General features: G+C 46.7%; 1 protein-coding gene across 1 annotated transcript in view; it reads right to left on the bottom strand.

Moving 5' to 3' along the window:
• Positions 1-15,972, bottom strand: part of LOC126291459 (uncharacterized) — a 228,507-nt gene that overhangs the window by 29,438 nt on the left and 183,097 nt on the right. The window contains exons 8-9 of the mRNA XM_049984971.1: positions 10,102-10,242; positions 2,102-2,244 (exon numbers count right to left, since the gene is read on the bottom strand). Of these exons, the coding sequence (XP_049840928.1) occupies positions 2,102-2,244; positions 10,102-10,242 (284 nt within the window). The remainder of the gene's footprint in view (positions 1-2,101; positions 2,245-10,101; positions 10,243-15,972) is intronic.

Genomic DNA, 15,972 nt, shown 5'->3' with positions numbered 1-15,972 from the left:
CGAGTGCGCGAATTTCGCTTCACCCGATATATATGTACAGGGGTGGTCCCTTGATAGTGACCGGGCCAAATATCTCACGAAATAAGCGTCAAACGAAAAAACTACAAAGAACGAAACTCGTCTAGCTTGTTGGGGGAAGCCAGATGGCGCTATGGTTGGCCCGCTACACGGCGCTGCCGGAGGTCAAACGGATATCACCTGCGTTTTTTTCTTTTTAAATAGGGACCCCCATTTTTATTACATATTCGTGTAGTACGTAAAGAAATATGAATGTTTTAGTTGGACTACTATTTCGCTTTGTGATAGATGGTGCTGTAATAGTCACAAACATATGGCTCACAATTTTAGACGAACAATTGGCAACATGTAGGTTTTTTAAATACTATACTGAAAGTAGGTACGTTTGAACATTTTATTTCGGTTGTTCCAATGTGATACATGTACCTTTGTGAGGCTACCATTTCTGAGAACGCACGCTGTTACAGAGTGATTACCTGTAAACACCACATTACTGCAATGAATGCTCAAAATTATGTCCGTCATCCTGTATGCATTTGGCAATACGTGTAACGATATTCCTCTCAACAGCGAGTAGTTCGCCTTCCGTAATGTTCGCACATGCATTGACGCATGTTGTCAGGCGTTGTCGGTGGATCACGATAGCAAATATCCTTCAACTTTCCCCGCGGAAAGAAATCCGGGGACGTCAGATCCGGTCATGAAATATGCTATTCGATATCGCTTCAACCGCACGCGCGCTATGTACCGGACATCAATCATGTTGGAAGTACATCACCATTCTGTCATCCAGTGAAACATCTTGTAGTAACATCGGTAGAACCATATTTAGGAAATGAGCATGCATTGCACCATTTAGATTGACATCGATAAAATGGGGGCCAATTATCCTTCCTCCCATAATGCCGCACCATACATTAACCCGCCAACGTCGCTGATGTTCCACTTGTCGCAGCCATCGTGGATTTTCCGTTGCCCAATAGTACATATTACGCCGGTTTACGTTACCGCTGTTGGTCAATGACGCTTCGACGCTAAATAGAACGCGTGCAAAAAATTGTCATCGTTCCGTAATTTCTCTTGTGCCCAGTGGCAGAACTGTACACGACGTTCAAAGTCGTCGCCATGCAATTCTGGTGCATAGAAATATGGTACGGGTGCAATCAATGTTCTAGCATTCTCAACACCGACATTTTTGAGATTTCCGTTTCTCGCGCAATTTGTCTGGTACTGATGTGCGGATTAGCCGCGACAGCAGCTAAAACACCTACTTGGGCAACATCATTTGTTGCATGTCGTGGTTGACGTTCCACATGTGGCTGAGCACTTCCTGTTTCCTTAAATAACGTAACTATCCGGCGAACGGTCCGGAAACTTGGATGATCTCGTCCAGGATACCGAGCAGCATACATAGCACACGCACGTTCGGCAGTTTGATCACAATAGCCGTACATCAACACGATATCGACCTTTTCCGCAATTGGTAAATGGTCCTTTTTAACACGGGTAATGTATCACGAAGCAAATACCGTCGGTACTGGCGGAATGTTACGTGATGCCACATACTTGTACGTTTGCGACTATTACAGCGCCATCTATCACAAGGCGAAAAAAAGGGTCCAACTAAAACATTCATATTTCTTTACGTACTACACGAATATGTAGTAAAAATTGGGGTTCCTATTTTTTAAAAAAAAACGTAGTTGATATTCGTTTGACCTGTGGCAGCGCCATCTAACGGTCCAACCATTTGCCTTCAAATGGCTCTGAGCACTATGGGACTTAACATCGGTGGTCATCAGTCCCCTACTTAAACCTAACTAACCAAAGAACATCACACACATCCATGCCCGAGGCAGGATTCGAACCTGCGACCGTAGCGGTCACGCGGTTCCAGACAGAAGCGCCTAGAACCGCACGGCCACACCGGCTGGCTTCCCCCTTCAAGCTAGACGAGTTTCGTTCTTTGTAGTTTTTTTCGTTTGATGCTTATTTCGTGAGATATTTGGCCCGGTCACTATCAATGGACCACCCTGCGGAGAGAGAGAGAGAGAGATAGAGAGAGAGAGAGAGAGAGACTCACCCGATGAGGCCGACGCCCACAGAAGGCATGACCTCGCGGGCCAGGTAGTTGTAGATCCTGGTGGAGAGCGGCCGCTTCTCCTTGTTTCCAGCCGGTCTGGTGGCGTTGCCTGGACTCTTCAGCTCTGGAGACAGGTCCGTCACCTGCGGACACAAACACGCTTAAGCACCACAGAATGAAGGAACTCACAACAGGCTGTCTCAGTAGCTGGCGATCAGTTTCAGCCACCAAGGTCATTTACTGGTGGTTATGAGTCCATCGCGATGGGAGAACACAGACTGTGCAGTCTGTCTGTGTGCTCCCACAGTGATGGGACTCATAACCACCGGTGATCGCAAATAAAGGTGCATTTGTTGTTTTTATTTGACAACAGATGAACGGCATGTGCTGAGATTCGATCAGGATAGAGCCAGTGCAAAATGTCGATAGTTCTTAACCGCAAGGCTGGACGAGTAGTACATCTTCGAGTGGTAAGATCTTTGACAGCTAACAGAGCTAGGTGCACGCGGTAAAAGTTTGAGTAGTGGTGAGGAGATGCACAGAGACAGCAGACGTGTTTAGAGTCGGAGCTAGATGCCTGCAGGAGGCAGCCTGGTCGTGACAACATCAAAGTAAGAATTGGCGCTACGCACATAATATGCTATATACTGAGCGAAACTCGGCACATACCTAGGGAAACTAGCAAGTACAATTAATAAAATAGGTTTTCTTTGGTTAAATAATGTCTAAAAGCTAGATAGAAATCCCATTGTTGATGCAATAAGCGTTTTGTGGAACTTTCTCGTAAATCCATGATATAGAAGTTTTTTTTAGTTTTTCACATGTGCCTTAAAAGTTTGAACAATACATATTTTTTTAGATAAAATTATTCGTCTCACACCTTATGTCGTTCTCCGCATCCTGTGCTTGCATTGAACCAAAAGGAACATTAAAGTAATGTTCCCATGAGTAGAGCTAATAATTTCATTTATCAGAGTAAAATAATCTATATGCCATTTCGTAGTTGGTAAATTATTCAGATCAGGACAGAATATTTATTAAGTAACAAACAGGGCCAAAATGAGTTAAGTTATCTAGAATGACAATTTTATGCCATTGCACTACGGCTGAGTTGAATATGTTTTATTATCGGCTAAAAGGGAAGGAGTGCACGAGCTAAGTCCACAGCCGCAGTCAGTTGGTGACTTTCATTTATTTTTACCACTAAACTTTCATGCAGTCAGATGTGTATTTTGAGTATTAATTTTCCAACAATATTTTCATGCAGTCAGATAAAGTTCAGTTCAGTTAAATACGCAGTTAGATGGAAGTTTTGTTAAAGACTTAAGCAGTCACATGCAGTTCAGTCTAGTTTAAATAGAGAAGTTTTATTAACAACACTTTCACAGATAATTAACATAGTTGTAATTAACACAGTTGTGGAATCTCCACGATCATGTTTCACATCCTGGACAATAAATCTTAAGAGGTTCTCCTGGTTCCGTTGAGTCTTGCCGACTCAGTAGAAGGTGCAGCACCTCTCAAGATGTCCAGTGTAAGTCTGGATAAAACTTCAGGAATTGAAAAGTTGCGTGGAACACGACCGTGCACTCACAAGATCCATCAGCGTGCTCCCTAGCTGCGACGGTTCGCCTATGTGGCACGTGCTACGGGCCCAACGCCGTTGGGGTTTCCGCTGCAGCACTGCCCACTTTTCCAGAGAGAGAACTTACTTTACTTACTTTTTCGTGTCCGGAAACTACAATTTGTTTGCCCAATATTGGGCAACGTCCAATGGTTCTTCTTTAGTCAGCCATAGATCGTCGAGGGTGCATCTGTGGGGGCAGGCAGGGCATTGTAGAAGATGTTCCATGTCCTGTCGAGTGCTGCAGTCGCATTTGTCGTCATTTTCGTCCAACAAACCCCATTTGATCAGATTAGATTTCACAGGAGCCACCCCAGTTCTGATGCGGTTAAGCATTCTCCAGGTTTTCCAGTCACCAGAAACGCCGTTTGGTGGGTCCTCTCTTAGTGGATAGTAGATGGGGGGCTCATCTAAGGCGCAGCTCAGGAAACGGCGTCTGGATTTGAGTCTGCTGGGGCCACATTCTAGGCCAAATATTGAGTGACAGGCATCAAAGGTTTGTTTTATCTTCTCTGTATGTTCATGGGCTTTCCTACGTGAGTCAGGGTTTGTGAAACCTGCGGCCTTGTGAAGATTATCTATGGGGGTTCGTTTCATGCAGCCTGTCACTATCCTGCATGTTTCATCTACCTTTTTTGTGTGGGCGGATATGCACCATGCCGGGCAGGCATACTCGGCAGTTGAGAAGCACAAAGCTTGGGCTGAAGTTCTGACCACGGTAGGTTTGGCACCCTATTTTCTATTGAACACCTTTCTTATTAGGAAGTTTCGTGCTTCTACTTTTTTGCGTGTTTTTTTCGCAATGATATTTGTATGTCAATGTTCTGTCCAGCACGACGCCAAGGTAGGTGGGAGTATCTGTGTGTTCTAGTAATGTCCCATCCCAGGTAACATTGAGCCTGTACTTTGCCTGCCTCGAGTTCAGATGGAATGCACTCACTTGAGTTTTGGACGGACTGGGTTTTAGAGAATTATTTTTGTAGTAGGTTGACATTGTAGAAAGGGTGGTTTCTAGTTTCTCCTCGATGGCTTCAAACCTGTTGCCTTGAACTGTTATTACCAGTTCGTCTGCATATATAAAAGTTTTGGTTTTGTCTGGAGTTGGTTGGTCATTTATATATATGTTGAATAGGATTGGCGCCAACACGCTCCCTTGGGCGAGCCCATTTTTCTGATTCCGCCATCGACTCTTTTTCCCCTCAAGCATTACGAAGAACTGTCTATTTTGGAGCAGGGATTCGATTATCTTGACTAGGTGGTAGTCTTGCAGGGTCTCCAGAGAGAGAAAAATTAATCGAGACGCTCTTGAACTGAAAATAATGACATTGTATAGGATTTTGTTCGTATGATTGTGCAGTGTCTTTAAAACAAATAATAAATCACTCGAGATTGAGTGTATTTCCGAACTTTGGAAGAAAACTTTTGGTACAATTCAATTTTATCAAAGCACATTTTAATAGAGATATCATGAGCAATTAGCTGAACACATGAACAGCTTGCATCCAAACATTCAGTTCACGGTCGGGACAGAGAGAGAAGGAAAGTTGCCATTTTCAGATGTTTTGGCACATAGGAAGTCGCATGGACGTGTCGGCCACTCAGTCTACCGTAAACCGATCCACACTGGTTTATGGCTCAAGCGCGCTGAGTTTCCACCATTCAGTCCAGAAGAGAGCCGTTTCGAATACTTACATCTACATCTACATGATTACTCTGCAATTCACATTTAAGTGCTTTGCAGAGGGTTCATCGAACCACAATCATACTATCTACCATTCCACTTCAGAACAGCGTGCGGGAAAAGCGAACGCCTAAACCTTTCTGTTCGAGCTCTGATTTCTCTTATTTTATTTTGATGATCATTCCTACCTATGTAGGTTGGGAACAGCAAAATATTTTCGCATTCGGAGATACAGTTAGTGACTGAATTTTCGTAAATAGATCTCGCCGCGACGAAAAACGTCTTTGCTTTAATGACTTCCATCCCAACTCGCGTATCATATCTGCCACACTCTCTCCACTATTACGTGATAATACAAAACGAGCTGCCCTTTCTTGCACCCTTTCGATGTCCTCCGTCAATCCCACCAGGTAAGGATCCCACACAGCGGAACAATATTCTAACAGAGGACGAACGAGTGTAGTTTAAGCTGTCTCTTCTGTGGACTTGTTGCATCTTCTAAGTGTCCTGCCAATGAAACGCGACCTTTGGCTCGCCTTACGTACAATATTATCTATGTGGTCTTTCTAACTAAAGTTGTTCGTAATTTTAACAGCCAGATGCTTAGTTGAATTGACAACCTTGAGAATTGTACTATTTATCGAGTAATCGAATTCCAACGGATTTCTTTTGCAACTCATGTGGATCACCTTACACATTTCGTTATTTAGTGTCAACTGCCACCTGACACACCATACAGCAATCTTTTCTAAAGCGCTTTGCAACTGATACTGGTCTTTGGATGACCTTACTAGACGGTAAATTACAGCATCATCTGCGAACAACCTAAGAGAACTGCTCAGATTGTCACCCAGGTCATTTACACAGATCAGGAACAGCAGAGGTCCCAGGACGATTCCCTGGGGAACACCTGATGTCACTTCAGTTTTACTCGATGATTTTCCGTCTAATACTACGAACTGCGACCTTCCTGACAAGAAATCACGAATCCAATCACACAACTGAGACGATACCCCATGCAGCTTGATTAGAAGTCGCTTGTGAGGAACGGTGTCAAAAGCTTTCCGGAAATCTAGAAATACGGAATCTACTTGAGATCCCCTGTCGATAGCAGCCATTACTTCGTGCGAATAAAGAGCTAGCTGCATTGCACAAGGACGATGTTTCCTGAAACCATGCTGATTACGTATCAATAGATCGTTCCCTTCAAGGTGTTTCATAATGTTTGAATACAGTATATGCTCCAAAACCCTACTGCAAACCGACGTCAATGATATAGGTCTGTAGTTGGATGCATTACCCCTACTACCCTTCTTAAACACTGGTGCGACCCGCGCAATTTTCCAATCTGCAGGCACAGATCTATCGGTGAGCGAGCCATTGTATATGATTGCTAAGTAGGGAGCTATTGTATCAGCGTAATCTGAAAGGAACCTAATCGGTATACAATCTGGACCTGAAGACTTGTCCATATCAAGCGATTTGAGTTGCTTCGCAACCCCTAAGGTATCTACTTCTAAGAAACTCATGCTAGCAACTAGCAACTTACAGAGCTACAACTGTTTTCTACTAGCAAGGAATCCGTTGACTGTGAGATTGCAAAAAGCCCATGATTTTTGGGGCGTTCGACGCCTCACGTATTGTCTACCATACAACCAAAACATTGGATGCTAATGCCAACAGATGGGGCTGCAGGTATCCAATGGTGAGCACAGTACGAGGTTACGGAGTGTGATCGAACTGCTTAGTTGACGAATAACTCACAACAGTGCAACGGTGGTAGTGATGTTGATACAAAGCAGAACAATGGCAACAACAAACCAAGAAAACATTGTATTATATCTACAACAACAATTGTCGAAGCTGAAATTTCGTCAGAAAGGAACCAAGGGATTTCGCGGACTGAGGAAAAGGTGGTAGATGAACTATAAGCGTTTCTGAAAAATGAGTGTATGGAATTTGTGGCGTCGCGTATGTTAGACTGTCCCGACAATGTACATGAGAAGTACAAGGATGGCGATATGTGCTTCAGAAGTGAAAGTGACACTGAAACAGTTGTCGAGCCATGTAGTCCATCATCCTTGTCGGACAGGGTGCAATAGCTCCCGTCTCCAAGGAAACACAATAAAGGACAATTGCTGGTAGCCACAAATCCCGTCTCCAGGGAAACATTGTAAAGGACAAGCGTTGTCTAAGGAGCTGGTACTGAACACAATTACGTATATGGAAGAAAAACAATTTTGAACAGATTTCGAATAATTCCGTAACAATATGACGGTGTAGTGCAGAAGAAAAGCTACGGATATTCAAGGGAGGACAAGGCGCACTTGTTACAAAAACTGGTGTTTGCGTGTTTCAAGGGTAGTGATATTCGATACAATTTACAGGATGGTGACCTATTACATCATGCACATCAAACTGAGCGCGACATAGATTACACTGATTTCAAGGGAAGCAGTGGATGGCTGCATAACTTCAAACAGTGTTACAGACCTGGAAAACGTAAGATAACGAAACTTCAAACAAAGAGTCAACTTGACGGTGCACAGCGAACTGCAGAATCGACCGGAAAATTTGTAGATGAGATAGACAAACTCATCCCATTGTTCAATATGGAACTTGTTTTCACCTCCGACCTGTCGGGATTTGAAGAGGAAATGCGTATGAAAGGAAATTAGAGGTACCAGGAGAGTTGTATCAACAATTGATAATATCAATGCCTTAACGCTTTCGTACACAATTATGCCGAATGTTAATCTGGATGGTAAATTGGCTTATTTCATGAACTACATTATTCGATACTGTTTCAATATTACGCACAAGATCCTTCACTATCAAGCTGGTGTCATCGGCAAACACTCCTCACGGTACCTGACAACAGTTAAATCTTGCTCATTCATCTGTAACAATTTCATGAAGAGCTGTTGGAGTGCTCAACATAATCCCTTCCCACACCTTTAGGGATAGTTCTCGATATGGGTCTCTTTCCACAATGTTTGGGTTCGAGATCGTGTTCCACGTCGCCTCGAGATGCGGATCCAGACCAAATCGGGACTCATCTGTGAAAAGAACATCGGTCCCAGTTGGGACGTCAGGCTGGCATGTTCACCACTCCACTCTTAATGTTCCGTCGCTGTGAAGACACGCCAGAGGTAAACAAACAGCAGGTCTCCAACAATAAAGAACAGTTTGCCGAAGCCTTCTACACACCGTTTGCCTCGATACAAGACGTCAGATGCCAGATGCGAGGTCAGATGCCAGTTGCTGAACAGTAATAAGGCGATACCGCTGTACCCTTACGGCCAAATAACGGTCTTCTCTTTCTCATGTCTCACGTGGTCCGCCCTGTCCTGGTCTCCAGGATACAGTTTCGGTCTCTACAAAATGTCACCTCATCCTGGAAAAGACAGAACGATTCACATTAAGCCATCCGGCCAGATCAATTTGCGGTTCTCCTGCTCCATTCTTCCTACGGCCCTCCACAGCAGAGAGTCTGTAGACGCCTTCTCTGTGTCATACTGCACCGGCCGTCACTGTGTACGCAGTGACTGCGGGTGTCGGACTACCCTCCAAACACTGCCCCGCTTCACAGGCGTCCTGACGTCATTGTTGGCATGGCTGTCCATTGATCTGAATGCCATCTTCTGTGCAGAACCCGGTCGTATCAACATCTGTTGACAGCTTGTGGTGTGCATACTGTAAGACCTTCGGTACACACACACCATCAGATTATTTGACTTGTCACTCTAACGAAGTAGGCGAGTGTCAGCAATATGTCTCGTGGTCTTATCGTGGCGTGTTTATCTTCTGCCGATAGGTCGGACGATAGAACTGCCACTTGCATGCTTAGAGTAGCAGACTGACCGTGACCACCCTTAAACAGAACTTGATTAATTTTCACACACATTTATTCTGGATGCTATTTACAATTGTCAATCTGAAGTTCCTTTGGTCTTGGTACGTTAATCTTATTCCCACATATCTCTGATACTTGACAAAGTGTCTATACTTTTATCTTCATGGCTATGTACAGGAATATGATAAACTTATCAGGCGCAGACTGAAACTTGACTATAGACTGGTACAGACTAATGCAGACTGGTACAGACTGGTGCAGACAAATGCAGACTGACTAATTGGAGGTCTGTACACTCGTTATAATACCTCGTGTATTCAGGTATCACTGTGTGAGTGTGATCCGCAAGGAGAAAAGGTTCTACGTTAGCAGCAATCTCATTGGCTGCGTTACATATTATCACCCGGATCGGCGGAAGCAGAATTTGGTCCGTCTCTAAGGCAGCGCCATCTCGTAGTGCGGAGACGGACGAGGGCTGCGGCTGCGCTGTTGTGCTTAGAGGGGCGCGGCTCTAGTGGGAAAGTTGTGTACGCGATGACTACTATGTACACTACAGGTACTCAAGGTACCCTGCGCCACACACACTGTCAGGTGACTTGCGGAGTATGTATGTAGATGTAGATTGTCTTTCCAACCGAAATAGGACGAGAAAAGAAAAGATTTGTATTACTTATTGAACGCCCCTTGAATATATGGCTATGCGCAATGGCTGGAAAGACAATAGCGGGCTTTAGTTTCGCTACCGAGCTGCGCAAGATGCGCTGGACCAGAAAATTGAATAAGCTGCTGTTCCGCGGCACGCCTACGAAGAGATGGCGGAGCGGCCACCGCCTGCCTACCTTGCTCTCGGCCGGCTGCTGCTCCTGCTGCGCCGTCGGCCTCTTGCGGCGCTTGTTCTTGTTCTTCTTGCGCTTCTTGCTGCCGCCGCCGGGAGCCCCTGGGCGCCGCTGTCGCTTCGTCGTCGTCTCCTCCGGAGCCGTCTATAATAAAAGTTGTGCACGCATTATTGATAGTTACTGTGTCTCTTATTTTTTTATCATGTTGTTGTTGTTGTGGTCTTCAGTCCAGAGACTGGTTTGATGCAGCTCTCCATGCTACTCTATCTTGTGCAAGCTTCTTCATCTCCCAGTACCTACTGCAACCTACATCCTTCTGAATCTGCTTAGTGTAGTCATCTCTTGGTCTCCCTCTACGATTTTTACCCTCCATGCTGCCCTCCAATACTAAATTAGTGATCCCTTCATGCCTCAGAACATGTCCTACCAACCGGTTCCTTCTTCTAGTCAAGTTGTGCCACAAACTCTTCTCCCGAATTCTATTCAATACCTCGTCATTAGTTATGTGATCTACCCATCTAATCTTCAGCATTCCTCTGTAGCACCACATTTCGAAAGCTTCTATTCTCTTCTTGTCTAAACCATTTATCGTCCATGTTTCACTTCCCTACAAGACTACACTCCATACAAATACTTTCAAAAACGACTTCATAACACTTAAATCTAACTCGATGTTAACAAATTTCTCTTCTTCAGAAACGCTTTCCTTGCCATTGCCAGTCTACATATTGTATCCTCTCTACTTCGATCATCATCAGTTATTTTGCTGCCCAAATAGCAAAACTTCTTTACTACTTTAAGTGTCTCATTTCCTAATGTAATTCCCTCAGCATCACCCAAGTTAATTCGACTACATTCCATACGGGTAAGCTTCTACAAACAGCATAGTGAACGCATTATTGTGGCCAAGATAGACACGAAGCCCACGCCTACTACAGTAGTACAAGTTTATATGTCAACTAGCTCTGCAAATGTCGAAGAAATTGATGAAATGTATGATGAGATTAAAGAAATTATTCAGTTAGTGAAGGGAGATGAAAATATACACTCCTGTAAATGGAAAAAATAACACATTGATACCGGCGTGTCAGACCCACCATACTTGCTCCGGACACTGCGAGAGGGCTGTACAAGCAATGATCACACGCACGGCACAGCGGACACACCAGGAACCACGGTGTTGGCCGTCGAATGGCGCTAGCTGCGCAGCATTTGTGCACCGCCGCCGTCAGTGTCAGCCAGTTTGCCGTGGCATACGGAGCTCCATCGCAGTCTTTAACACTGGTAGCATGCCGCGACAGCGTGGACGTGAACCGTATGTGCAGTTGACGGACTTTGAGCGAGGGCGTATAGTGGGCATGTGGGAGGCCGGGTGGACGTACCGCCGAATTGCTCAACACGTGGGGCGTGAGGTCTCCACAGTACATCGATGTTGTCGCCAGTGGTCGGCGGAAGGTGCACGTGCCCATCGACCTGGGACCGGACCACAGCGACGCACGGATGTACGCCAAGACCGTAGGATCCTACGCAGTGCCGTAGGGGACCGCACCGCCACTTCCCAGCAAATTAGGGACACTGTTGCTCCTGGGGTATCGGCGAGGACCATTCGCAACCGTCTCCATGAAGCTGGGCTACGGTCCCGCACACCGTTAGGCCGTCTTCCGCTCACGCCCCAACATCGTGCAGCCCGCCTCCAGTGGTGTCGCGACAGGCGTGAATGGAGGGACGAATGGAGACGTGTCGTCTTCAGCGATGAGAGTCGCTTCTGCCTTGGTGCCAATGATGGTCGTATGCGTGTTTGGCGCCGTGCAGGTGAGCGCCACAATCAGAACTGCATACGACCGAGGCACACAGGGCCAACACCCGGCATCATGGTGTGGGGAGCGATCTCCTACACTGGCCGTACACCTCTGGTGATCGTCGAGGGGACACTGAATAGTGCACGGTACATCCAAACCGTCATCGAACCCATCGTTCTACCATTCCTAGACCGGCAAGGGAACTTGCTGTTCCAACAGGACAATGCACGTCCGCATGTATCCCGTGCCACCCAACGTGCTCTAGAAGGTATAAGGCAACTACCCTGGCCAGCAAGATCTCCGGATCTGTCCCCCATTGAGCATGTTTGGGACTGGATGAAGCGTCGTCTCACGCGGGCTGCACGTCCAGCACGAACGCTGGTCCAACTGAGGCGGCAGGTGGAAATGGCATGGCAAGCCGTTCCACAGGACTACATCCAGCATCTCTACGATCGTCTCCATGGGAGAATAGCAGCCTGCATTGCTCCGAAAGGTGGATATACACTGTACTAGTGCCGACATTGTGCATGCTCTGTTGCCTGTGTCTATGTGCATGTGGTTCTGTCAGTGTGATCATGTGATGTATCTGACCCCAGGAATGTGTCAATAAAGTTTCCCCTTCCTGGGACAATGAATTCACGGTGTTCTTATTTCAATTTCCAGGAGTGTAGTAGTCATGGGTGACTGGAATTCGAGTAGGAAAAGGGAGAGAAGGAAACGTAATAGGTGAATGTGGATTGGGGCTAAGAAATGAAAGAGGAAGCCGCCTTGTAGAATTTTTTGCAGAGCATAACTTAATCATAGTTAACACATGGTTCACGAATCATGAAAGAAGGTTGTATACATGGAAGAACCCTGGAGATACTAAAAGGTATTTTTTATTATAAGCACCGATAAGGCAGAACATTATGACCGCCAGCGTATTATCGATATAAATCCGTCCAGGCGATAGCAGCGTCACCTGGCGAGTAACGACTACCAGTCAGACACACACACAGTGCATGTAGTATCAGGTGGAGTGCTGTCTGTGTTCAGAACGGGGAAGGCGCGCGATATGTCTGAGTGTGACCAAGGGCAGATTGTGATGGCCCAGAGGCTCGGTAACTGCACGACATGTCAAATGTTCAAGAAGTGCTGTGGTGAAACCAAGGTGAAACCACGTCCAGACATCGTGGTTTGGGTGGCCGCCCCTCATTACAGACGTACATTGTAGACTGGGCAGACCAAAATCCAGGCGATCATTGTAGGCAAAACCACCCCTTCCTTCCGCCTCCTCGATTTCTATCTAACCATCTATGGCCGTCCTATTGCCATCACACCCACCCATACGTACCTTGGCGTCACCCTCGACCGTCGCCTCTCCTGGACCCCCCCATCTCCAGACAATCCAAGCCAAGGCACACTCCCGACTCCGTCTCCTAAAGCTCCTTTCTGGCTGTACGTGGGGTCTGGACCCCTCCACCATACATCACACCTATAAATCCCTCATCCGCCCTATCCTTTGTTACGCCCATCTGGCCTGGATTTCCGCCTCCCCCCCTACCTTTTATAAATCCCTTCAGATCCTTGAATCCCATGCTCTCCGCCTCGCCTATCGCATCCATCTCCCCTCCTCCACGCAGATCCTGTATGACCTCATTCCGTTCCCCCACCTCCTCCTTTTCCTTGAAAGGATACAGATCCTGTACACCTCCCATAAACTCGCTCCTCCTCACTCGCTTGTCTCGCCCATCCTCTCCCACACCCGCCCGCTGCCGCGCCTGTATTCCCACGTCCCACCCGGTCTCCATCTCTCCACCCTCCTTACCCTCTCCCAAGGTGGCTTGCGCCAGCTCCCCCTCCCTGACGATGTCCTCCTCCCCTCCATCTACCCCTCCTATCAACTTTGATCCTCCCCTCCCACTTCCTGTATCTTTTCCTTTGGGCACACTCCCTCCCCTCTCTCTCCTTTTCCCACTATCCCCTTCCTCGACCCCCACCCGGGCTTCCACTACCCCTTCCTCCCTCCCCTTATCTCCCTGCCCGTGGCATCTCTGCTCTCCCCTCCCCCTCTCCCACCCCCGCTCCCACCTCCTCTCTTGGCAGGTCCCGGACTTGTACACGCTCAGTGGACATTCGCGCGCCGGAGATCATCGCCATCAGTGTCTCGTGTGTATGCCTTCGTTTTGTGTTTATTGTTCTTTCGCCATCATGCCACCACTGATCACATGTGCCGTCGCAGTCATCCGTGTTACGTGCGCCGTGTCAACAGGTTTTAGTGTTTTTTCTTGTCCAGCATGAACGGCTTCGTGTATATTGTTTTTCAGTGTCTACAATTTTTTTACCCGCCTTTTGCCTTGTACCATCTGTACCACCGTTATGTTTTATATTGTATCACTCTCGGCTGAAGAGCAGCGTATTATCCTGCTGACAACCCACCTTTGTACAAGGTGTTGAAAATAACAATAAAGAAAAGAAATAGACTGGCAGTGTGTTGAAACAGAACAGGCAGCGAATTGTAGTGGAACTATATATATGTGTGTGAAGTTTTATGGGACTTAACTGCTAAGGTAATCAGTCCCTAAGCTTATACACTACTTAACCTAAATACCCTAAGGACGAACACACACATACATGCCCGAGGGAGGACTCGAACCTCCGCCGGGACCAGCAGCACAGTGTGTAGTGGAACTGACGTCATACTTTAATGGTGGGCGGCTCTGCTGCCGTCAACCCACGCATGTGCCAGTGTTAAAATCACGACGCCGACAACTACGACTGGAATGGCCACGTGACCATCGCCACTGGACGATGGCGCAGTGGCAGAGCGTTGCACGGCCTGACGGATCCCAATACGTTCTTCATCATGCCGATGAGAGGGCGCGAATCTCCTTGACACCTCTACTACGGTACGGAGAAAAGCCGGCGGCTGCTCCATTATTCTCTGTGGAACATTCACGTGGTCGAGCGGAAATTGTGCAGTACACCGTGACGGCCAAGGAGTATCGTACACCAGTTGCAGACTGCCTACACCTCTACATCTACATCTACATACATACTCCGCAATCCACCATACGGTGCGTGGCGGAGAGTATCTCGTACCACAACTAGCACCTTCTCTCCCTGTTTCACTCCCAAACAGAACGAGGGAAAAATGACTGCCTATATACCTTTGTTCGAGCCCTAATCCCTCTTATCTTATCTTTGTGGTCTTTCCACGAAATGTAAGTTTGCGGCAGTAAAATTGTATTGCAGTCAGCCTCAAATGCTGTTTCTCTAAATTTCCTCAGTAGCGATTCACGAAAAGAACGCTTCCTTTCCTCCAGAGACTCCCTCCCGAGTTCCTGAAGCATTTCCGTAACACTCGCGTGATGATCAAACCTACCAGTAACAAATCTAGCAGACCGCCTCTGAATTGCTTCTACGTCCTCCCTCAATCCCACCTGATAGGGATCCCAAACGCTCGAGCAGTACTCAAGAATAGGTCGTATTAGTGTTTTATAAGCGGTCTCCTTTACAGATGAACCACATCTTCCCAAAATTCTGCCAACGAACAGAAGACGACTATCCGCCTTCCCCACAACTGCCATTACATGCTTGTCCCACTTCATATCGCTCTGCAATGTTACGCCCAAATATTTAATCGACGTGACTGTGTCAAGCGCTACACTACTAATGCAGTATTCAAACATTACAGGATTCTTTTTCCTATTAGTCTGCATTAATTTACATTTATCTACCTTTTCATGGTGACAATGTTTCCCGATGGCAGTGCCATTTTTCATCAACATAATGCGCCGTGTCACAAGGTCAGGAGTGTGATGGAGTGGTTCGAGAAACACAGTGACGAGTTCCAATTGCTGTGCTGTCATCCACCCCCTCCACAAGTCGTAAGATATGAAACCGATCGAAAACATGTGGGACGTGATTGAACGTGGCGTAGGAGCTCATTGCCCCCTCCCTGGAATTTAGCGGAATTTGGTGACCTGTATGTGTGTAGACGTGGTGCCAACTCCCTCCAGCGACTTAACAAGGCATCATTGCTTCCATGCCACGAAGTGTCGTCGAGGTTGTCCGTATCGGAGGTGGACATGCC

This window comes from Schistocerca gregaria, chromosome 9 (genome assembly GCF_023897955.1).
Source record: "Schistocerca gregaria isolate iqSchGreg1 chromosome 9, iqSchGreg1.2, whole genome shotgun sequence".
Classification (NCBI taxonomy): domain Eukaryota; kingdom Metazoa; phylum Arthropoda; class Insecta; order Orthoptera; family Acrididae; genus Schistocerca; species Schistocerca gregaria.
Note: the sequence above shows the minus strand (reverse complement) of the source record. Positions and strands in the feature narration are given on the sequence as shown.